General features: G+C 35.3%; 1 protein-coding gene across 1 annotated transcript; it reads right to left on the reverse strand.

Moving 5' to 3' along the window:
• Nucleotides 1–2,328: 2,328 nt before the first annotated feature.
• On the reverse strand, nucleotides 2,329–24,289 carry LOC148939680 (uncharacterized). The gene is made up of 3 exons (XM_089106781.1): nucleotides 24,191–24,289; nucleotides 16,830–17,075; nucleotides 2,329–4,929 (listed from the first exon to the last, which is right to left on the reverse strand). Exons 1-3 carry the CDS (start codon nucleotides 24,279–24,281, stop codon nucleotides 4,661–4,663), a joined length of 606 nt encoding a protein of 201 aa, XP_088962907.1. The 5' UTR covers nucleotides 24,282–24,289; the 3' UTR covers nucleotides 2,329–4,660.
• Nucleotides 24,290–24,805: the final 516 nt, after the last annotated feature.

Here is a 24,805-nt window from a genome sequence, read left to right on the forward strand (position 1 = left end):
TAATTCCCCTTTCGTGTCAAATCAATCAACCATGACATCATCTGTCACACGTGATCTAACTGTTTCCTGTTCCTTTAAACTCTTAACATTTGCTCCTAGCATGCACTTGGCCAAAACAACAACAACAAATATTGTTTCCTATTTCTAGATCATAACATTAGCCTCGAGCGTGCACTTGGGCAAAACAACAACAACAAATACTGTTTCCTATTTCTGGGTCATAACATTCGCTCCTAGCATACACTTGACCAAAACAACAACAACAAATAACTGCTTCCTATTCCTGGAAACTCTTAACATTCGCCTCTAGCATGCACTCGACAAAATAAACAACAAATAAAACTTGTCCCTGTTTATTGAAACTCATAAAAGTTTATCCACGTATACGCTTGGCCAAAAAAAGAAAACCACCTATTTCTTCCTATTCCTGGAAACTCTTAAAATAATCCTCGAGCGTGCACTCGACCAAAAAAAGAACAACAAAGATTGTTCCCTATTCCTAGAAACTCTTAACATTCGCTCCTAGCATGCGCTTGACCAAAACAACAACAACAAATACTGTTTCCTATTTCCGGATCATAACATTCGCCTCGAACATGCACTTGGCCAAAACAACAACAACAAATCGACCTTGGAAAAAGAGGTCATTGACACACTTTGATTACGCAATCAATTTCTCAGAAATCCATTTCCCCTAGGGACTCTATGCCCATATATGGTGTGGGCGTCGGACCTTTAGGGTCATTTCTACTAACGCCGAGCAGGGGAATTTTGTTGCGACATTTTTTCCAAGACGTTTTATCAAGAAGTTTCAAAACCTTTGTCTTCGAGATGTTTCTAGACATACTTTTTACTAATACTTTTATAATAATTTATTAAACTTTATTTTTCTTTCAATATGTTTTCTTTTTCTCAGGGGTACCGTTATATTCTAATGATTTATGTCCCCATTAGGACTCTAAAGGACCATTTTCATTTATTGGAGCAGTGCCCTAGACACCTGGACCACCAATGTATTTCTAATATTATGCTTCGGCTAATACATTCTAGGAAATAACCATTGCACGCAAGGAGAGCCCCCATTTTCGCGCATGCTAGAATGACGATTGCGTGTTTTCTACGGCTGCAATAATTGATATGTAGAGGGGGGAAATCGATTACTAGAAATTTGCTTTAACCTGCTCATTAAGTAATGCTTTTAAAGAGTATTAGCCGATTATATTGCTGCTTGCTGCTAACGTATTTTTTAGTAATAAAGGCGAGAGGGGCTACAAGAAGCTTAAATTGTGTAAATGTTTACATATTGAAGATTTCCCTGGAATATGGAATCTAAAAAGACACAGACCATTGTAAATACAAGGTTTATTGATAAAAAACGATATAAAATCATGAAATCACAGAAAAAGCACTTAAAACTCGGCAAACGGAAAAGAGATTTTTTCACGTTTTTGTTTTTTCGTTTGTGGTGTTTTTAACTGCTTTTTCTGTGTTTTCATGATTTTGTAGCGTTTTTTATCCTTTATAGGTCTTTTCATGTTTTTTCGTTTGTCGTGTTAATTCTGTGTCTTGTCTTGTCTTTTTAGATTCCATGCTCCAAGGGAATCTTGAATATGTAAACATTTATACAATTTAAGAGTCTCATGTCCCTCTTGCCTTTATTACTAAAAAATACGCTAGCAGCAAGCCGCAGTATTATCTGGTAATATTCTGTAAGAGCATTACTTAAGGAGCAGGTGACATCAAATTTCTAGTAATCGATCTAGAAATATATGAGAAAAATGCAAAAAATCCTTTTCACCCCTGGAAAATTCGTTTCTTTCTTACTATATCCCAAAGAAAATTCCCATGGGCGATGTTCCTTGGAAATTCGCGTACTTTCATTAGAATAAATTTGTTTTCCATTTAGTTTCTGATCCTTTTTTAAACAATGCCAGAGCCCCCCGCCCCCCCAAATAAATTCTCCAACCCATGGAAAGGTTTCTTCTGCAGAAAATACCTCCACGGAGAATTCTTCCTGCACGAAATACCCCCTCTCCCTTTGGAAGAAAAATCCTGAAGACAATTCCCTCCCCACTGAAAATTTACCTCATCCAATTCCCCAAAAATATTCTTTCTACATTTAAAATGAGCTGCCAAAGAAAAATTATGTCAAATAAAAAGGATTCCATAAAAGGAGTCCAGAAAACTCCCTCCGTGTAAAAGTTTCCCCTGAAAAATTCCCGGAAACTTGTGTCCCCACGAAACATAATCCCTGTGAAAAACCCCCTTCACCACAGAAATCCCTCCCGACGAATTCTCGTAAATTGCACTACAGGATATCTAGGCAAATCGAACAATTTAAAGCCTTTTCCCCAAGGGCTTCGGTGAGTCATAGGCATAATTATTGGAAATTTCTAGTGTATTTGACCAAACACCGGACTCGGGAATTGGGATTTAATATTTTTGGTAAAAAAAAGGCACGGGAGGGGCTAGTTGCCCACTAATACTTTTGGTCACATTAAAAGGACACTTAGAACTTGTAATTCCCGTTCGAATAATCCATCTGCCGATATTTGATCTTTCTATACGATATCTCCTGGGAAAAACAAACAAATATGCAAGCATTTGTTATTTGTCATTTGGAAAAAAAAAAAAAACACAACCTAACATTTATTTGAGGAAAGGAGCTTGAAACCTATACACATAGGTTCTTTGATATGCCGATTCTAATGATGTAACTTTCATTAAGATCATTAGAATTTTTGGGGGTGTTTTCCCCTGTTTTAAAAAATAAGGCACATTTTCTCAAGCTCTTAGATTTTGATGGGTAGCATTAAGCTTAATCAGTTTTATATATTTGGTATCAGCACAAAAAGTCAATCTTTTTTTTTATAAATTCTGATCAAACCCCTGTTTTTACAATTTTGCTTTACTTTTGGGCAAGGTCGTTCCTTACTTACAGTTCTTTACCACAAACTGTTGTATAGGGTGAAAGCTTTTTGTTCCTGAAAGTAAACAAGCATTTGTGATTACACAGATTGATGATGGCGGCTAAGCTTGGTTTCTAGGCATGCTCCAAAACTTTCCACACTAGAATATTTTAAAGTGCTCTATAACGCCATCTTACAGAGTAAATTTCGTTGTTGACTGCTCCAAGTACGATAGTGTGAAGGATAAAATTCTCCAAATAGGATAGAATAAGAAAAGATATGATGATACGTTACTTTACTTTGCGTTAGGGAGAAGCAAACAAAACTGCAAAGAAAGAGAATTTTGGATGAATGATTGATATATTCGAAAAACCTTGGGATATTTTTCGATGGGGGCTTTTCTGGACACCCTGTAGCACATGCCAATAGTTCCTCTTTGGTGTCCACTGAGCAAATATCAGATGGTTCCCCTGCATGAATTCTTTTGAGGAGGGTTTTTCTTTTACTTTTAATAACAGTGGTAGTAGCTAGTAGCTTTTAATAACAGCCTAAATTCATTTTTAAGAGCAAAAGTATTAATAGTAGCAGACCTGAAAGTTTCAACTTAATACCCCCTGCCGTTCTTGAGATTTTGCTAAGACGTCTTATTGACAACTTGCATACGCATAGTTGTCTTTTGATTTAGTTTTATAGCGACACAAACTTTCATTTTAAATCTGCATCATACCCTATTCCTGCCTGGACATCTTGACAACCTGGATGCACATCACCTATTTTGATTTGGTTCAACAGTAGTTGTAATAGTTGCAGTAAAAGAAGTAGCAGCAAAAGTGGTTGTAAAATGGGTAGCCCTAGGAGTTACAGGACTCACCACTAACAATATTTTTGCACTCTGCATCATTATCCAGTAATTTAAAAGGTATAAATTGCCCCTGATTCTAATATTTCTGGACTTCGGTACCACCTTCGACTCAATCACTCAAAAATGAAATTCTAGAAAATGAATGAATGGCCCTGAAAATTGTCATGACAAAAAAAAGAACAGGCTACTGACAAAGCCATGACAGCCATGACAAAAAAAGAACAGGCTATTGAAATAAAAACATATTCTCCCTAATTTATCAACAAATAGAGATTCAAGTAATTTGAATATTGACCCAATTTATAACATTCTTCTTAAAAGTGAACTAGTAGTTAATGGGGTATTAAGGGTAGTATTTCCCTTAATACCCTTAAAAGTAATAGTAGTATTATTAAGGGTCGTAGTTAATGGGTTTTACAAAATCACCAGGGGACGAGATTAAATACAAGACCTAGAAGAATTGCAGCAATAGAAGAAAACAATAGGATTATTTCGCAACAGAATAATCAACTTCATGTTCCTTTTACTTTATTTTATCAAGTTGCTTTGGTGCTCTTATCGAAGCAACTCTGTTAGCCTCTGTTACCTATAGTCGCAGTTGCGACAGCAATAGATACTGATTTTGGTTGCTTTGATTTCTAGGTTTTAGATTTTATTTGTTTTTATATTATTTTAGTTTTTATCTTTGTTTTATTAGCGTTGTTTATATATCCTATCCCTATGCTGTTTTCACGTTGGATATTCACTTCAAAGTAAAGGCACTAACAAAGTACATAAAGTAACAATATTATTTTTTTTTCAAAAAATACAGAGATATATCAGAAAGAAACAAAATCAAACGTATTTAAAAACAGGAAGTCATTAGCAGTCACGTAGAATAGTTGATGCACTATCCAAACGATCGAACAGGATAAGGGGAGATGGGATAAACTGAGTTTTCTATATAGGTACACGAAAAGTTGCAGCATTTTTCCGTCCCAGGACATTCCTGGTCATAATTGCAGGGCCGAGAGTAGCCAAAGTTATAATTTCCACCAAAAGAAAACGCCAACTCTCTTTTTAAAGGTTTGTTGCGTGGATAATAAGTAGCATCATAGTTCTCAGGCATCGTGAGTGGAATCGGGGTTGGTGGACATACACCAGGCTTGGGCGGGTTCACTGAAAATACAAATTATTTATAAGTTCTAGCAACTGACAGGTTTTTTGATAATTTTGTAGCCAGGCTTTAAAACATCAGGTTGTAGCAAAACTATTAAAAAGTATATAAAATAACTTACAAAAATAGTACAACGCCATAAAGAAAAATAATATTAAAGAAGGTCCCTTTGTTTAATAGTGAAAATTACATACTAACACCAATAAATATTACGACTCAGGAACTTTATCTATTAAAATGGGCATATAAACAACCCAAGATTCTGAATCATGAAAAAATATTCTACTATTAACAATAATAGCTCCTTGTAGCACCAAGCAGCCTGAGGCAAACATAGCTACGCTCGTTCTGACTTCAACTGAATCTTTTAAAATCTCCTTCTTTACACCCACCCAACAAGTTCCCATCTCCCTTAAATCTTTCCTTACGTCATTCTCCCACCCAATTTGGTGAATACCTACTTTTCGTTTGATTCAAGACGGTTGGCCAACAAGGATTATTCCTGGCAATCTGTCATCCTTCATTTGCAGAATCCTTGTCCAAGGATTCAAGCCAACACAACTTTTCTCGAATTATAGCCCTAGAAAGCGGGCCAGCACAACTCTCATTATAGCCCTCTAATGTGGCATTATACCCTCATTTTTCGTGCAGATTACTGTCTGAATGGCAGTCAGTCAGTTGGGTACCAAAATAATCCCTAGGCAATTTCTCTGAAAAATATCTAGTCAATCCTCCTCCGTCTTTCAGAGAACCCAAAATTTAGAACAATGCTTGATCACTGTCCTCACCGAAGCTTTCTACATTCCAATCTTTTTCTTCGCACACTTATCTTCCAATTCTTCAAAACTTTATTAAATAGTGAAAACACACCCTTGGCCTTGGCTATTCTACTTCTAACATCTTCACTGCACCCACCGTCGAACTAATAATACTACTTAGGAAAGTGAAGCTGCCCACTTGATCAGTCTTCTCGTTGCCCAACATCACCTCTTCACCTTCAGTTGCTCCTATTTTTAACAACTTAGTCTTCTTAACATTAATTTTCAAATCTATTCTTGCACCCGGAAATCTCAAAACCTCTAAAAATTCTTTCGTTTTGCTAACTTTGTCAACTCGGATACTTGAATCGTCAGCATAATCCAAGTCCAGGAGAGCATTAATTCCTCTACTGATTCTGTGTTATACCATTGTCTTAGTCTTTACAGAGTGCCTTATCCCCATGCAGAAACAACAGGGCATACATAAATATATAATCTAGAAAAATTGGAAGTATTACTATTTAAACCTTGGCGAAAACCAAAGTTTCTGATAGTATACGCCCCCGCCCTTAAAAATTTCCTTTCATTTACGCTGCTCATGCCCTATGCGGGTAAATATTAGCAGGTCTAAGAGACATAAGATACATGTAGCAATAGTTCATTTTCTAGATAAATTTGCATCACGAGCGATTTAAGCCAAATTAATGTTTACGTCAAAACGAACCCAAATTAACATTTATATATCCCATAATTAAAAAAGGAAAAAAATGTGATGAAAAAACTGAAGCTATGAAAGCATATGTAAAAGAAATACTTGAAACATTAATAACCTTCCAATACAAAATTGAAAATTAAGAAATTAAAGATACGTTTAAAAAAGTTAAAAGTGATTGCAGACCGTTGGGAGAAGGGCATTTCAATTGCAAGACTTGATATATAGTTTCGAATCAAAGTCACAACAGTAGACAGAGATCAACCAGTTGTTGTGATGGCACTATCCTCCAACGCCACGACGGCCCCAAATAGCATTAAACTAAAGTTTCACTGTCACAATTCTGATTAAAGCGATTGCAAAGCTTCAGAAAATAAAATACCTTCAGTGGAGACGCAAGGTCTATAGTCCAAAGAAAAATTGCAGAAGTTTATGTAAATAGCCCATTTAAAAAGAAAAGTATCACAAACATATATTTAATTTAAAAGAGGGCAGAATACCACGTCTGACAAGATGAAAAAAAGCTATTTATAACTTTTATTATTTGTTTTTTGCTTCTGAATAACAACAAATATAATTCTAATGGAAGGACTGAACTTTTTCTATAGCCTAAGAATAAATATTTGTTTCCGGTTAGGGTTATCAACTGTGGTAGATACTACACGTATAAATACGTACATGTAGTATAAAACAGTTCGTGGTAACGAACTGTAAGTAAGAAGCGACCCGGCTCAATAGTGACCGAAGCTCTAAAAAACGAAATTTTGATACCGATAGATACATCAAAAGAATTGGATCTTTATGCTAATTTCAAATATATAAGTTTCATCAAGTTTAGTCTTACCCATCAAAAGTCACGAGCCTGAGAAATTTGCCTTATTTTCGGAAAAAAGAGGAAACCCCCCTAAAAGTTATAGAATTTTAATGAAAATACCATCAGCTTCAGCGTATCAGAGAATCGTACTGTAGAGGTTTCAAGCTCATATCTAAAAAAATGTGGAATTTTGTATTTTTTGTCTAAAGAAAATTCACGGATGTGTGTTAGTTTGTTGGGTTTTTTTTTCCCAGGGGTGGTCGTATTGACCCAGTGGTCCTAGAATATCGTATGAGAGCTCATTCGAACGGAAATTAAAAGTTCCAGTTCCCTTTTTAAGGGACCAAAAAAATGGAGGTCAATTAGGCCCTCTCCCATGTTCATTTTCCCCCCAAGTAACCTGATCAAAATTTTGAGATAGCCATCTTATTAAGCATAGTCGAAAAATCTAATAACTTAGTCCTTGAGGATGACTTGATCCCCCACAGTCCCCGGAGAAGGGCTGAAAGTTATGAACTTTGCCCATTGCTTGAATATAGTATTGGTTATTGGGAAGTATACAGACGTTTTCAGGGGGATTTTCTTCTGTTTGGGGGAGGGGTTACGTGGGAGGTTCTTCCCATGGAGGAATTTTTATGGGGAAGGGAATTTTCCATGAAGGGGGCACCAGATTAACGAGCAATATTTAAAAAACGATCAGAAATTAAGTTAAAAAATACAAGTTTTTTCAACTGAAAATAAAGAGCAACATTAAAACTTAAAACGAACAGAAATTATTACGCATATAAAGCGGGTTACCTCCTCCTCAACACCTCGCTTTTTACTCTAAAGTTTGAACTGTGTCCCAATTCTTTAAGAACACCTCCTGAAACATAAGGGTCGTTTAATCGGAACTATAAGAAGCTTTTTTCAAAAGTACTGTTCGTTTTAGGTTTTAATGTTGCTCCTTACTTTCAGTTGAAAAAACTCTTTTTTTTATTTAATAACTATAAAGACCGCAGTGCCTTTCCATTATAAAAAAAAACGACAATTAAACAGCAGAGAATTTACCTAAGACACTGAAATTTGTTCGAACCTTAAAAATATTTAGGCCAAGAACGTCCTCAGCAAACAACTTTTATAAATAGAACATAATTAACAATAAAGTAGTATTTTTTAAACTACAATGGAAAACCATATATAACGAGACAATGGAAAACTACAATGGAAAACCATATTTTAAACTACAATGGAAAACCATATATAACGAGACAATGGAAAACTATAATGGAAAACCATATTTTAAACTACAATGGAAAACCATATATAACGAGACAATTCATTCATGTACAAATTAAGAACAAATTAAGAACGTCCTCAGCAAACTAATTTTATAAATAAAACTTAATTAACAATAAAGTAGTATTTTTTAAACTACAATGGAAAACCATATATAACGAGACAATGGAAAACCATATTTTAAACTACAATGGAAAACCATATATAACGAGACAATTCATTCATGTACAAATTAAGAACATTTTTTTTATTATAATCTTGCTTTTTTGGCACCTAGCCTAAAAGATCTTTTATCAACGGGTTCCTCGGCATTGTCTATTGTTTTTTTAACATAATTTTATAGGTCAATTTTAATCAGATTTGTGTAAAAAGCATCGAGTGAATTCTTTCCCAAATACAATTTTTAAAAAATAGGGTTATTTAGCTTCAGTTACATTACTATTTCTTCATGTACAACTTCTCAAATCCTTGTGAATGATTTCTTATTAGCAGAGAAAAGAATTTTTTCATCGAAAAAAAAATAGCTTTTATGAACACTATTTGAATTCAAAGTCTTTAGTAAATCATCTTTATTGCGTTGCAGGTGTTTTCTAAATTTTGATGGGTTCGACCCACATAGTAATCTCAACTGTCCACTAGTTTTTGATAAATCCCTCTATGTCAATTAACGGGGGTTTTATGCTGTGTTGCCAGACGTCAAGTTTTAAATTGCGCCGCCATAAAAGTGAAAATGTGCCGAACGAACGATTCCCCTTCTTTCTAAGAAAATGCACCAATTTTTGAAAATTTAATGTGCACTATGTTACCACCTCGCAGGGTTCCCAACCTTATGGTCCATGAACATGTCCCTTGAGCACCCAAAAAAGCATCATTAAAAAAAAATCCTTTAATACATCCATACAGATTGAATTAGTGTCAAATCACTAAACTCCTAACAACATGTAAACAGTAAAAAAAAATACATGTAGGAGCCTAAGGGCTATATTCCAATGGGAATTCCTCTTGCCAGGTAGGGTCAGCATTTTCACTTCCTTTGGTAGCCTTCTGTCTGCCCATCAGAGTACTTCCTACGTATGTCATAAGGCACAATTCAGGAGTCAAGTGACGTTCCAGAAAGCCAGATTTTAATCCTTGTTTACTCTTAAAAAAGCACTAGAACTTTCAATTTACAATCGAATGAGCTCAAAAAAAGTGTTTTGGTAAAAAAAAAAACAAGTAAAAAAGTTTAATGAATAATACATTGTGCCCACGTCTTTCTTTACTTCAGCAGTGCTAATGCGCTGCCTATGATTTCTGGTCGTTGTGAGTCTAATTATCATAGGAATTTATATCTGCTGAACCTATTTCTGGATTGTTGAATGTTCTTTGGAATATTTTGAACAAAATGGCTATCTCACGATTTCAATGAAAAGTGTTTGGAGAAGAGAGGGCTTTGTGAGGGGGGCTAGTTGCCCTGCTGTTACTTTTTATTATTAAAAGGGAACTGGAACTTTCAATCAAATGAGCCTTTTCTAAAGTTCAAACAACCAACATTTTCATAGAAATCTTATGTGCCCCCGAGGCATAAGATACAATCCTTACCCCAAGGCTCTGGGGGGTTGTGTCAACCATGAAGGTCTTCTTATACGATCTTTGGATTATTTTTTTAAAAAATGGCCATCTCCAAATTTCAATCGGATTGGCGACACTTGAAGAAAAGAGGACGAGAGATGGTGGTTATTTGCCCTCTAATCACTTATGACTCATATAAAGGGCACTAGAACTTCTGACTTCCAATCCAATGAGCACCCACTAAAATTGATACAGCCACCCCTTGCGTAAAAGCCTTATATATTAATAATGAGCAACAAGTAGGCTATAAAGAGGGGGTGTTGGCACCCCGAGAGCTTGCAAAGGGGTGTTCGCACCCTCAAAGCATATCTACTGGATCTTTCAACCATATTGAACAAAACAGCAACCTCAAAATTGTGATTGGATTTGTTTGGGAAAATGACGAGGGAGGCTGCTGGCCTTCAAACACTTTGGATTCTTAAAAAGGGCACTATAATTTTCAATTTCTAATCTAATGAGCTCCTTCCGAAGTTTCTGTAGCAACTCTGTTTTCTGTAGAAGTTTCTTGTATACTAAGTGCTTTCGTCAGAAATGAAAAAAAATATAATAATAATAATACATTGTGACCATATAGCTCATTGCTTAAAATATTCAAACTGACAAAATTCACCGTGGGTACTTGGCTTTTGTTTTAATTCCGGGCCATCAGGAATCCAAATTTTTATATTGTTAACTTTTTATTTTCAGTTGGTAATACTTGATAAATAGATAATTTTTTTTGCCTGACTATCGGAAACCGGAAGAGAGTGTTCACAAAAAGGTGTGTGCTTGTGTATTAGATTGACTGTAGCGTAAAAACAAAGAGAAATCAATATTCTTTCATTTTTATAGATGAAATAATGCAAACTAGTAATGATAACTCTACAACTCCACCATCAAGACCGGCATCAAAACCATTTATACAGAAGATATAGCCTTATTTCAGTCCGGAACTTACACAATTTATATTGCATTCCACCCTCCACACCAATCTATACTAGACTAACAACTTAAGGCATTAAATTACCCCAATACTCCATTTGTAAGACCAATATATTCTGTAAACCTGCCAGAGAATCACTTATTCCGCCCGTAAGACCAACCGTAAGATCAATACATTCTCTAAATCGACCATGATATTGTAATACAGACATGAATTTAACCTGCATACTAGAGGCGTCACCTGTTTATACAATATCCATGAGGCCCTAACAACCACTCATAGCAACCAGAACCGATATAATGATGGATTTTCAATGTTATTCATATTATATGAAAGCACGAGATAAAATCTAATCTTAGAATTTAAATTTTATAGAAGTTGATTTAGAATTTTTACGATACATGTCAGAAAAACTTAGGTTAACCCTTTTTTATTTGATTTCAAATTGGACCAATAGAATATATACATATTTATAGGAAATGTACATTAAGTGACTTTAAAGCGGGAATTTTAAATGTATTATATTAAAAGGGGCCGAGAAAGAGCTTAGAAAAATCTTTATGGAAATTAGCCGATTTCTCAATATTTTCAATTTTCGAGTCTCTGTAACTGGCAACAAGTGGTATTCCTTCCCTAACGTTTCGCCATCTATTTTGGATCATATTCCTGTACTCATGGATTATGTCAGTCCATCAATGCTAATGCTTGAACGTGCCTAAAGTATTGCTAGAGCCACTGAAATGTGTTATTACTATTTGACGTAGATAATTTCGGAGACCACACTGCCTTTCCATGACGATAAAATAAAAGTTCAAAATATGTATAAAATCCTTTTTAATAGACAGTGTATAGAAAACTCACAAGAAATACTAGGTATTTTTCTCACAAGTGCAGTAACCGTCATCTGGGATAAAACTAAACAAGAACAGTTTGAAATAAAAGTGTATAAACGAAAACAAATAAAACTACATAGCCTATTATTTATTTCTCAAATTCTCTTCAAATCAAAGACAGACGCTAGCCTCTTTGACCTTCTTGGATTCGGTTCATTAGCGTTCAATGATATAACATTTGGACAAAGGTCAGCTACATTGGGTGAATTGAATTTTACTCTGTCAGATTTTAATAAATTATCATAGATAGAGTTCATCCCATATTCACCTGTATCCCGATTCAAAGCAATATTCTTGAATAAGATTTTCTTTATTTCAAGAGTTTCACGAAAATTTGGCTTTAAACCCCGATCCCTAGAAATCAAAGAGAAATTCTCGAACAAAATAAAAACTTAAACTTGGGGGGGGGGGATTTAAAGTTTACTGTTGAATTGGAAGAGAATGGGAAACTTCCTTTTCTTGATGTTCTTCTTTTTAAAAATCAAAATAGTCTGGATTTCAGAATTTAAAGAAAACCGACAAGTAACAATAGATTTTTGTCTTATAGTTCCGGTCACGCTCACCAAGTAAAAATTGGTTTGATCATTTCTTTAACTGAGCAGATCTTTCGTATATGCTCTCCATAATTTTTTAAGGAGGAGTTGTCTTTTCTAAGGAAAATATTAATAAGCAACATGTATCCAGAATGGTTAATTAACCAGACTTTTTCAAAAAGAACAAAAAGGTTTCTAGAGATTTCTAAGGAAGTCTTGGAGACAGCTCGGGAGAAGGATGCTTTTTTTGTTCCTTATCATATGTACCTGGGTTAAGTGAAAAACTTCAAAAGAATTTTACAAAGCAATGGTCTAAGGGTAGCTTTAAAGAGTAATAATACTTTGGGTAGTTTTCTAAATTCTGGGAAGGATCTAACTTCATTGGGGCAACAAAGTGGGGTTTATCAGATCCCATGTACTTGCGGAAGCTCATATGTGGGACATACTAACCAGACTTTGGAAATGAGATTATTGCAACATAAAATTCTATTTCTTTGGCTTTAAAGCAAGATTCTAAGTCTGAAGATTTTACTTCAGCTCTTTCAGAACATATTTTTAATTTTCCAGACCATTTTATTTTGTTCAAGAATGTCTCTTTGATTTCTAGGGATCGGGGTTTAAAGTAAAATTTTCGTGAAACTCTTGAAATAAAGAAAATCTTATTCAAGAATATTGCTTTGAATCGGGATACAGGTGAATATGGGCTGGACTCTATCTATGATAATTTATTAAAATCTGACAGAGTAAAGTTCAATTCACCCAATGTAGTTGACCTCTGTCAACTACAAGTGTTATATCATTGAACGCTAATGAACCGAATCCAAGAAGGTCAAAGAGGCTAGCTTCCGCCTTTACTTTGAAAATAATTAGAGATTTAAACAATATGTAGTTTTATTTGATTTCGTATATAAACTTTTGTTTTAAATTGTTTTAGTTTAGTTTTACTACTGATGACGGTCACTGTATATGTGACCGAAATATCTGGTATTTTTTGTGAATTTTGTATACACTGTCTATTAAAAAGGATTTTATCCCTATTTTGAACTTTTATTTTATTAATATTTGAGCAATTCGGTATTATTAGATAACGATTTCAATATAATTAGAAAACCAGAGCATAATTTATTCTTCAATAGAGAGGTGAGACAGGAATTTAACCTTCATATTAGTAAGCGAATTAATGAAGTCATACTTATATCAGGGACAGGAATTCCACCGTCGCTAGAATTTTTCCATAGGTCTTTTTAAAGACGATTGATTGAAGTACAGGTGATTCGCTTCCGAAAGCTTGAAAGCTTCAGATATTTGACTTAAATGATCTTTGATTTGATTAAAAGGTTTTTTCGCATATACAATGATAACGGTGAGCTCGCAAATATAAGAATTATATTTCTTGGTTATACTTATCTATAATTCAGACTCTATTAGATTTCAAATTGGACTAATATAATTTACAATATAGAGTGTTGTTTAGTATTAAGTAATTAATAAAGTCTTATATATCTTAAGCAATAATACGACAGCCCTTGGACATCCATATCTCAACCAGCAAGGACCCCAACCTCCAAGGACCCCAACCTTCAAGGGCCCCAATGCCCTTCCCCCAAATTTTTTTGGCCCACCCCCCATTTCTATATACTTCTTTTTAAGTTTAATCTTTTTGAACTTTACAATATGTAACTGTGTTGCTTAAATTTTATTGTTTGATGAAATAAGCAAATACTTTATTCAAAATACCATAAATTTTATTCGAAATAGTATGTTGCTTGAAATAAAATGTGGAAATATGCAATGGTGTTGCTCAAATTGTATTGTTTCATGAAATAAGTAAATGCTTTATTCAAAATACCAAATATTTTATTCAAAATTTTATATTGCTTGAAATAAAATCAGAAAATATGCAGTGGTGTTGCTCAATTTGTATTGTTTCATGAAATTGTATTGTTTCATGAATTTTTCCATGAAATTATTTCGTGAAACAATACAATTTGAGTAACAACATTGCATATTTCCACATTTTATTTCAAGCAACATAAAATTTCGAGCAAAATAATCAGTATTTTGAATAAAGCATTTACTTATTTCGTGAAACAATACAATTTGAGCAACACCATTACATATTGAAAAATTCAAAAAAATTGAACTTAAAAAATATATATAAAAAAGTGGAAGGGGGGGGGATTGGGCCAAACAAAATTTGGGGGAGGGAGTCAAAGTGATCGGAGGGCAGAAACCCCTCCCCCACAGACATGCGTCGTATTGTCCCGAAAAGTATCTAATAGAAATTTTGAGATAGCCATTCTATTCAAAATAGTCTAAATATCATATAACAAGGGCTTTGGGGTTGAAACAAACCCCATAAATTAGGGGCAAAGGTTGTAAGCTATGCCAAGGAGGTATTTAAGGTTTTTTTTTCAACAAAACGAGTTTGTTTTTAAAGTAAAGAACTCCATTAAACCAAAACGAACAAAAATATAATCGAATAAACTACCAGAATATAACTACCACAAATCAGTATTAATAAATAAATGAAACCCAAAACAAACAGAAACTAAAATAAATAACAGAGTTGAACTCAAAACGAGCAGAAATTATTATGAGTAGGATTCTAAAACCCTATGCTTTCTAAAAGCCAGAATATAATTTGTACTTTACTGAAAAAGATTCTTTTAAATGATTTTCACTTTTCTAACTTTAAGAAATAAAAAATAAATTAATAATTTAAGGAAAAATATAATCATATGTATATTAAACTGACAATGCATATTTTTTTAAGTAAATCCATTTGATTTTTTTTTGTAAAGTACAAATTATATTCTGGCTTTTAGAAAGCTTGGGGTTTAGAGCCCTACTCATATTAATTTCTACTCGTTTTGAGTTTGACTGTGTTATTTATTTTAATTTATGTTTGTTTTGGGTTTCATTTATTTATTGATATTGATTTGCGCTAGTTATATTCTTGGTAGATTATTTGATTCTATTTTTGTTCAATTTGGTTTAATGGAATTCTTTACTTTTTTTTAAAACTTATTTTGTTGACAAAGTTTTTTAATTAATTCTAATTAAAAGGTTCGTGTGTAACAGGAGTCAATCTTAAAGAATTGGGACAAAAAGTCAAACTTTAGCGTAAAGATCGAGGCATTGAGGAGAGGGCATCTCCCCTAATATAAGTAATATTAGGGTAATCCCCTAATATAATTATTAGGGTAATCCCCTAATATAAGTAATATAAGTAGTATTCTGTTCTTTGTGGTAGTTATATTCTGGTAGATTATTCGATTCTATTTTTGTTCGTTTTGGTTTAATGGAGTTCTTTACTTTAAAAACAAACTCGTTTTGTTGAAAAACGTATGGGTAGCGGAAATTAGGATGAATCGACAAGAGTGTCAAGACTCGGGGAATCTCTTGACACGGCAGTGAACGGAAATGAAAACCATTCCGTTCTCTGTCTATGTGTTTGCCAAGCCCAGGCAGTAAACTTTTTCGCAATCAATTTGTCTTTTGGTAATTTTTTCTAAAAAAGCTTTTGATGCGTAACACTAAACTTAATGAATTTTAAATATCTGGAATCAACATAACAAGTCAATTCTTTGGATGTATCTATTGATATCAAAATTTTGTTTTTTAGAGTTTCAGTTACTATTGAGCCGTGCCGCTCCTTACTTACAGTTCGTTACCACGAACTGTTTGATCGTACATGCATGACTAAAAGTAAATTCTACCTTTTTTAAATCTTGTCATTTGTAGTTTCAGGTAAAAATGAGCGTTCCATTCTAATGAACTTTACTACATGAAGCTTAGATAATGACGGGGGAAATGTTAGATTGATCAAGTGCAATTGGCTCTCAGTTACTAGACGTAAATACCAATGTATCTTTCACTGCTTGATAGATATGGAAGTATTCGGTATAGTAAAGTTTTTCGCAAACAATTTGTCTTTTGGTATTTTTTTCTAAGCGAGGGAGTGATTTATTTTTGCATTTGACGGCAATCATGCAGAGAGATAGATAGATAGATGGATAGATGGATAGATAGATAGATAGATAGATAGATAGATAGATAGATAGATAAATAGATAGATAGATAGATAGATAGACAGATAGATAGATAGATGGATAGATACATAGATAGATAGATAGATAGAGAGAGAGAGAGAGAGAGAGAGAGAGAGAGTGAGAGAGAGAGAGAGAGAGAGAGAGAGAGAGAGAGAGAGAGAGAGAGAGACAGAGAGAGAGAAAGAGAGAGAGAGAGACAGAGAGACAGAGAGAGAGAGAGAGAGAGACAGAGAGACAGAGACAGAGAGACAGAGAGCTAGACAAACAGACAGACAAAAAGACAAAGAAACTGACAGGCAAATAAAATCGACATAGAGACGACTTACATATGGGCCGATTGTAGCAACACCGACTATAACCGGCTTGACAACATGCATGAGCATAGTTCATAGGACATATAGGGCAATAAGATATCCAAGAATAGCCTGAGGCTGAATAGCCATATCCACCTTGATCATAACTGTTCTTGTGCTTCTTCTTGAAGAAAAATCTGGCGGACGATTCCCCTGCTGCATTAGCAGCAGGGTTTCTTGGAGCAGAGCCAACTGATGATAAGATTTGACTAGGCTCACCTATAATGAAAAAAAGTGAAAAATATGAAACAAATTCAGGCTAAAGATTTTTTTTCTGAGAAAAATAGAGTATTATCACAATTTTCTATTATACCAACCAACTTATATTTTTGAAGATTCGCTCAAAACAGTTTTTCTTATGAGACAAAAATTAAAATAAATTATTTCCCCTGCACCCATCTTAATATCCTATTCTTCCAAACTTTTTTCAACCGTAAGAAAAACTTCATAGTAAAATATTGAATTTTACAAAAGGAAAATAATAACCAATAAAAAAAAACAGGCGATGTTATCCAATTGTGCTGTTTGCTAAAGGTTAATTCGTAACAGTCCATCACTGAATCCTAGCATAAATTTCATAGCTAAAGGGCCCAACCAAGAACTTTGGAAAGGAAAAACCTAAGAATTCGTTTATATCGTATTTCACAGGCATATGCAGGAAAATAGGAAGGCAATACTATATATTTCTGTAGACAAGACCATATCCAGGGGGATCGAGTTATAAGTTTAGACCCCCCCCCCTTACAAGAAATGTTTGACTCGTAAAAACGTAACAAAAATGCATATAAAGCTATTTTGATGCGTTTAACCCCCCCCCCCCCTAATCTTCTCGAAAATAAATAGCTCTTCCCCGAAAAAAATCCTACATGTGGTCTTGCTTGTAGAACATATGTTTGAATTAAGGTTAAGCTAATACTATTAGACTGCTACCAAACAACAACTCCCACCACCTAAGGCAAAGATCACTGCATACATTCCTTCTCCATGAAAATCTGTCAGTAGCTTCATTCTGTCCTCACTATCACAAAATTCCAATTTCCTTCTAATAAAATTTTTTATTTTTCCTTCCTGTTTTATTCCTTCCTGTTGTAATAAACTTTTTCCTTCCTGTTTCAGGACCAAAATGAGCTAAACTAATGTTTAGTGAAACCGACAATGCATAGGGATACGGGGATTTTCCCCCTGAATTATGGCTCAAATACTGCTCTTCTACATAAGCTACAACCAAAGCCTTAGAACCCCTATCTTCCATGCCCTACCTACCTATATCTTATAACCGGATTTGGAACCGAAGTTGCAAATGAAAGCTCAGATTAAAACACCGGCCCTGCATACTAATTGCAGAATGATCACAAAAGCATCGCACTTATGAAGGGCTAAGGCATGGGTTTGAAGCCTCCTGAAACCTCTTCCTCTTGCTTTATAGGTTTGAAGTGTTTACCCCCTCCCCCCAGAATGTACTCTTCCCCAAAAAATATCCCCGAGAACATACTTCACCTGTAGAAAATTTCCCCTGGAAAATACCCCCCCGGAAAATTCCCCACGGAAAATACCTCCCACTGAAAATTAACACCAATAATTCCCTCCGTGGAAAATCTTCCCAAACGCAAAATTGAGGAGTCAAAGAGGCATTACAAAATAGGTATCTAAAAATGTCGATCAGATACCCTAAGGGTAACAGAAGGACGAGATATCAAAAATAGTTTTAAAACATAGCCTGGCCGGTCTCCAAACATTTTTGACTAATTACCCCCCCTCTCCCCCCCCCCAAGAATGTACCCCTACCCATGGAAAATATCCCCAAAACATACTCCACCTGCAGAAAATTCTCCCTCTCCCCTGGAAAAATTTCCACGGAAAATACCCGCCACTGAAAATTAACCTCAATAATTCCCCCCTGAGGAAAATTTCCCCAAACACAAACTTGAGGAGTCAAAGAGACAGTACTTAATAGGTATCTAAAAATGTCGATCAGATTCCCTAAGGGGTAACAGAAGGACGAGATATCAAAAATAGTTTTAAAACATAGGCTGGTCCGTCTCCACTGCCTCCAATAACTTTCGACTTATAAAAAAGGACTAGAACTTTTAATTTCTGATTGAACGAGCATCCCCCGAAGTGTTTGCGACCATGAGGTGGAGTTGGGGATGAAGAAGGGACAGTCTCCCTCCTATACGGAATAAATTCTGCTCATTTTGGGGTTTAATATTACTCTTTACTTTCATAATAACAGCATAGACCAGAAATCAAGAAGGATTAAATATCGATTCCTACCTCCCACTCTCCCCCCCCCCGATCCTTCCTTAGAACTAATTCTGTACTTACCTGAAGGCTCTATGAGGGGAGGGAACATTTGTCTGACTGGTAAAAACGTAACAAAAATGCATAAAACACATTATGATACTTTTTTATACCCCCCCTCCTCGAAAAAATACCTCCCCCCAAACAAAAGCCTTGATATGGCCCTGGGGATTATATATCAATTTCTAAATCCGCCCTTCCTTCGTCTCTCTCTTAGAACTAATTCTATATTTATATGAAAGCTCAATGAGAGTTGGGATTTTTTTTTTGCATTAAAACGCACCCTTCGAGTCATCTACCTCCCTCCCTAACAACAAAACAATCAGAGAACCGCATTTTAGAGGTTCAAAATCCCTAAAATTCGCGATTTAGCCACAAAGAGAGCCAAGTTACTATCAATTAAAATTGACATTACTTCCTCTGCAGCTTCCAGTTGCAGAGGAAGTAATGACCCATGGTGGGTAATTACAGCCCAATAATTACAATGCAATATTTGAGTTATCAAGCAGAAAACTGAAAGAGCGGAAAGCTACCAACCAACATAGAATTATCAGTAGGCTACATACACCTTCACAGCAATAAACCGTATGCCTATTGGTCTGGTAGCCCACTTCATATCTTGTTACGTATGGACATGATTTGAAAAACAATAAATTAAAATAACAATTTTTTTAAACGGAAAGTAAGAAGCAACATTAAACCTTAAAACAAACAGAAAGTATTCTATATATGAGGGGCTACCCTCTCCTCAAAACTTTACTCTTTATGCTAAAGTTGGATTTTTTGTCAAAATTTTTTTAGAATTTTTTACATACACTGTAGTCGGTAACAACTCATTCGTGTAGCAATTGGTTGAAAACCTGACTAAATTCCTGCCCTTACCCAGGGGTTGGAAGGGGTGTTCTCAAACTTGAAGCGATGGTTATTTGACCTTTGTGGACTATTTTGAATAAAATGGCTTTCTCAAAAAATTGAATGGATGCGTTTGAGGAAATAACAGTGTGGAGGATGGTTTGTTGCTCTCCAATCACTTTAGACTCTTAAAAAGGGAACTAAAACTTTTAATTTACAACCAAACGAGTCCCCTCCAAAGTTTATCAGACCAACTCTTCCATATAAAGCGTCTCTCAGAAAAAAAAAATAATGCATTGAACCGTAAAGGCTCTTTACTATAGGCAATGCTATAGGATTGCCTCTGACATAAACAGATGAGCAGAACTTTCAATTTCCTTTCTAATGAACATCCGCAATTATCTAGGGGGATTATCCGGAGGGAAATTTTCGTGGGGGGGGGTCGACAGGGCGGGGTATTTTCTGGGAGGTGGGGGGGTATTTTACGCGGGTATATTTTCCGTGGTTTTTTTTGGGGGGGGGGGAATAGGGTTAACACCGGCTCTCACTCTGTACGTGCCTGATATCAAATTATCTTCAAAAACTAAATGACTGTTATTGACAACTTTTCGTCAATATAATCGTCAGTAATCGGACGTTTGATCTGCTGAATTCTTTTACAACATTTGTTATTTTATGTTGTAATTTCGTTCCAGTTATTTTGCTTCCGCTAGTAACTGTTTAAAATATATCGGTTTAAAAATCGTTTAAAATATATCTATTAGCATAAAGAAAGATTTCAGACACATAAAAAATGTATAGACAACTATTGTTAATTTAATCAAAAGTTGACCCATTATCTCTCATTCCCCCCCCCCCTCCCATTAGCATGTTTCTAGTTTATAGAAAATAAATTAAGTTAGATATTATCTATGACAGAAAATCAACTATTCGTACTACTCAGAGATAGCAACTGGAAACAGTTTATGACGCATCTCCCTATACTAGATTATTTGAAAAAAACTACGTTATCTAAAGAGTTAAAGAGGCTGAGTCACAAGTTCGAACCTTAAAACGTACAGGGATTAGGAGGCGCAGTTGGGGGCTGCCGCCCCCCAAACCCCCCGCTTTCGCAGCCTTTAAATAAATAAAAAAATTTAACTGAAAGTAAAGAGCGACATTAAAACTTAAAACGAACAGAAATTATTCCGTATATGAAAGGGGCTGCGCCCTCCTCAACGCCTCGCTCTTTACGCTAAATTTTGACTTTCTCACAACTCTTTTTTTAAAACAATAAAAACTTTAGCGTAAAGAGCGAGGCGTTGAGGAGGGCACAGCCCCTTTCCTATACGGAATAATTTCTGTTCGTTTTAAGTTTTAATGTCGCTCCTTACTTTCAGTTTAAAACTTTTTTTTTATTTAAAGGCTGCGAAAGCGGGGGGTTTGCACCTTCTAATCCCTGTACGTTTTAAGGATTGAGGATAAGCTCCCGGGCCCTAGGAAAGCTTAACCTCTAAATTTCAGCCCAATCGGACAACGTTAAAGGGGGGCTGTGGTCGGAGGGTCGAAACTTCCTGCCCACTTTTACCCATGAAGATAGAGTCGGAGGGGGGTGAAATTTTGCACGTTTCTTAGTTGGAGATTGGGCTACAAAATGCGATCACTTCTGTCTCTCTGCAACCGCTAGGACCGGAAATCGCTTAACATTGCGGTGGGTCGCCTCTTTATAGAGGCACAAGTGTGCCTCCTTGACAATGACATAAAAGGGCAGAAAAGCGATACATTTCATAAATCTGGGACAAAAAAGGGACACAATTTATAACTTAAAATGCAAAATATCCAAACTGCATATAAAAATGTTACTTTTCACCAAAGCAGTGATTTTTCTCGTTTTTTTAGCATCTATGTTTTGCCCGGGATGTCGTCAGTAAAGGATTTTCTCCAAAGTAAGGGATTTACATGTTTATATGAGTTTCGTGCTTTCACATAAGCCATCTTATATGAATGCTTTATATGGATTTTTTCGTTTTCTTTATAGTTCATGCTAACTGGCCGCTTTGGAAGACATTACAAAGCGTCTTTTCGTCAATCATATAACTAGTAAGAAAATAACTTCTAGTTTTAAGATTTCAAGATCCATATTTTACCTAAAAATGAAACATTCTTGAGATGCTCATGGGACACATTCAAAGACCAAAAAGTTGGATGAAATTTTGATATAGCCATTTGATTTAGCATATTTGAAAGGTTCAACAACTATGTCTTCGGGGATACAAAAAACTCCTCCTTTCAATCTCTGAGGAAAGGGCTTTAAGTTACGCAGTTTGTACACTATTCACAAATATTATGTTGTTTAGAAATATGACTTTTTTTGTAGGGGGATTCATTTTCGCGAGGGAGGGGTCCATTAGAGAGAACGTTTCTGGGAGGAATTTTCCAGGGGATATTTTTACACGGGAGGGATTTCATAGCATGAATTAAAAACGTTCAAAACTAATTGTTTTCAACTGAAAGTAAAGAGCAACATAAAACTTAAAACTAACAGAAATTATTCCGTATTTGAGAGGGGCTGCCCGTTCCCAACCCTTGTTCTTTACGCTAAATTCATGAAGTTTTTCTTTTAAATACTTATCATTCAAATTCAAAGGCCCTTGTGTTTGAGCAATATCTCTTATAAATTGTGACAAAAATGTAAAATTTAGTGTAAAGAGCGAGGGTTCAGGAAGTGGCAACCAAACTCATATACATAATAATTTATGGTCGTTTTTAAGGTTTTAATGCTGCTTCTTACTTTCAGTTGAAAAAATAGCTTTTTTAATTTAATTTTGAAAAAAAATCAGCTTCTAGGCAAACCATTAACAAAAAAAAACTTTCTGTTTAAAAGTTGACATGATGACTTTTCTAGGCCTTCAAAAAGGAGAAGTACACACAAAGAAAATAAAAGTACTTTGAGTAGAGTAAATAATATAATCCTGGGTATGACCATATTAAAGACATTAGTATGACCACTTCGACTGGGGCTGAAATTGGTTTTAAAGTAGCATAAGTAAAAATGAAGTGACTATAGTTCGGACAGTGCTACGATTTATGGCAATTCATTTCGACGTGGGCAGTAAATTATTTGGCGGCATCGTAGGATTAAATACAGATTTAATTTATTGAAAATACCAGGGATGACAATTGTGCCACAGTGTACATTAGCATTAGAGTCTAAAGCACGGAGAGATGGGTCTTTCTTTTTCTATTCCTCTGCTTTAGATTGTCATATGTTTGGCTATACATAAAAATGCAGTACTTTCCGAAAAGCGATTATTTACCCTACTGCCATGTCGTTTGTCTCTGATCAGCTACACAGAGCTTAGGTCTTGTTAGGTCCCTGACAACAAGACCTAAGAACAGTAGGCGACAGAAGGCATCGGATACGGTTTATTTCCCGAATTACCCCTAGCTTTTCAAAAGATACGTCCTTCGGTATACACTGCCAAATCTTAAAAGAAGTATCACAGTTTTCTGTTTTCCAAGTTCAGGATTTGAAATGCCAAATACCAAGTTTTAGTTAATTATTTTCAAGGTAGTTTTTTGAGAAGGCAGACTCTTCAGATCAATTTTTGAGGGGATCGCCCAACTTTTCCTTGTAAACAGGTAATAGAAGGTCATAGACACAATGATCCCCAGCAAAAGCCGAAACTAGCAGCATATCAAGAAGAAAGTGGTGGTGTTGTAAGTGATGTTTAAAAGCAATGACTAGAATGCTGAGGCCAAGACTCTCATTTATTCATTACACAAATTCCCTGAATCAGTCTGCGTCAAGCTCAGGCACCTACGCGCATACGTACATACACATATATCCATTGCTCGGTTTTGAAAGGAGTTAAATAAAAAAAAAGGTAAAAAATAAGATTAGGGGCTACATAAACGTATGTAACTTGAATTTAAACCACAAACTGAGATGACTATTGAGCAGGGGCATCGTTTGGGGGTGGCAAGGGGGGCAGTTCCCCCCCCCAATAATGTGAAGAAAAAATTATTATATATCCCATGCCCTTCGACTATTCGGATATGGACCCCGACTCCCTCCCCCCCCCCCAATAAAAATGCTGGAGATTCACCCCTGCTATTGAGCCATATTTTCTCTGAAAAGCGAAAAGTGAAGATGTATATTTTCGTCCTCATCTGGAATACACATTTTAAACTAGACATACCTTGAGTAAAATTGGTAGGGACAAGACATTCACCAAGAGTCAGAATAAAAGAAATAAAGGTCCAAGAGATGACAACCATTCTTGCCCACATATACAGTACTAAAGTTAAAGTCTACCAAGAAATTTAGTTTAACTTAAGTCAAAGGTAAAACAAAAAATAAATATTTGCTCTGCTTTCCACCCTTCCGGTAAAACAAAACAGAAGGTCGTCCAAACTTCCTGACAAGAAGTAACCTTCATACAAGATTTCTAATTAACTCTCGCCTCTTTTCTGCGCGATTAAAAACCGACACAGAATATGTGCTAAAAAGATTTGAGGAAAACAAGCTATTAGGTGAGGTAAAAGATTGTCCCGAGTATTTTTTTCTAATTAAGATTTCTAATTAACTCCTGCGTCTTTTCCGCGCGATCCAAAACCAAAATAGTATATATGCTAAAATGATTTGAGGAAAACCAAGCTGCTAGGTAAGCTGCATAGGCTGCGAAGTGTTGAAGACAAAATACTATCTTGCGTATTTTGTTCTGAACCATGAAACCGAAAACGAGTAATTTTTCATACATTACCCATCAATACAACAGAGTTGACGAAAATTCATCGTGCACCATAAGTAGACC

Source organism: Artemia sp. Qi Xiang Cuo, chromosome 21 (genome assembly GCF_049724085.1).
Source record: "Artemia sp. Qi Xiang Cuo chromosome 21, ASM4972408v1, whole genome shotgun sequence".
NCBI classification, from domain to species: Eukaryota; Metazoa; Arthropoda; class Branchiopoda; order Anostraca; family Artemiidae; genus Artemia; species Artemia sp. Qi Xiang Cuo.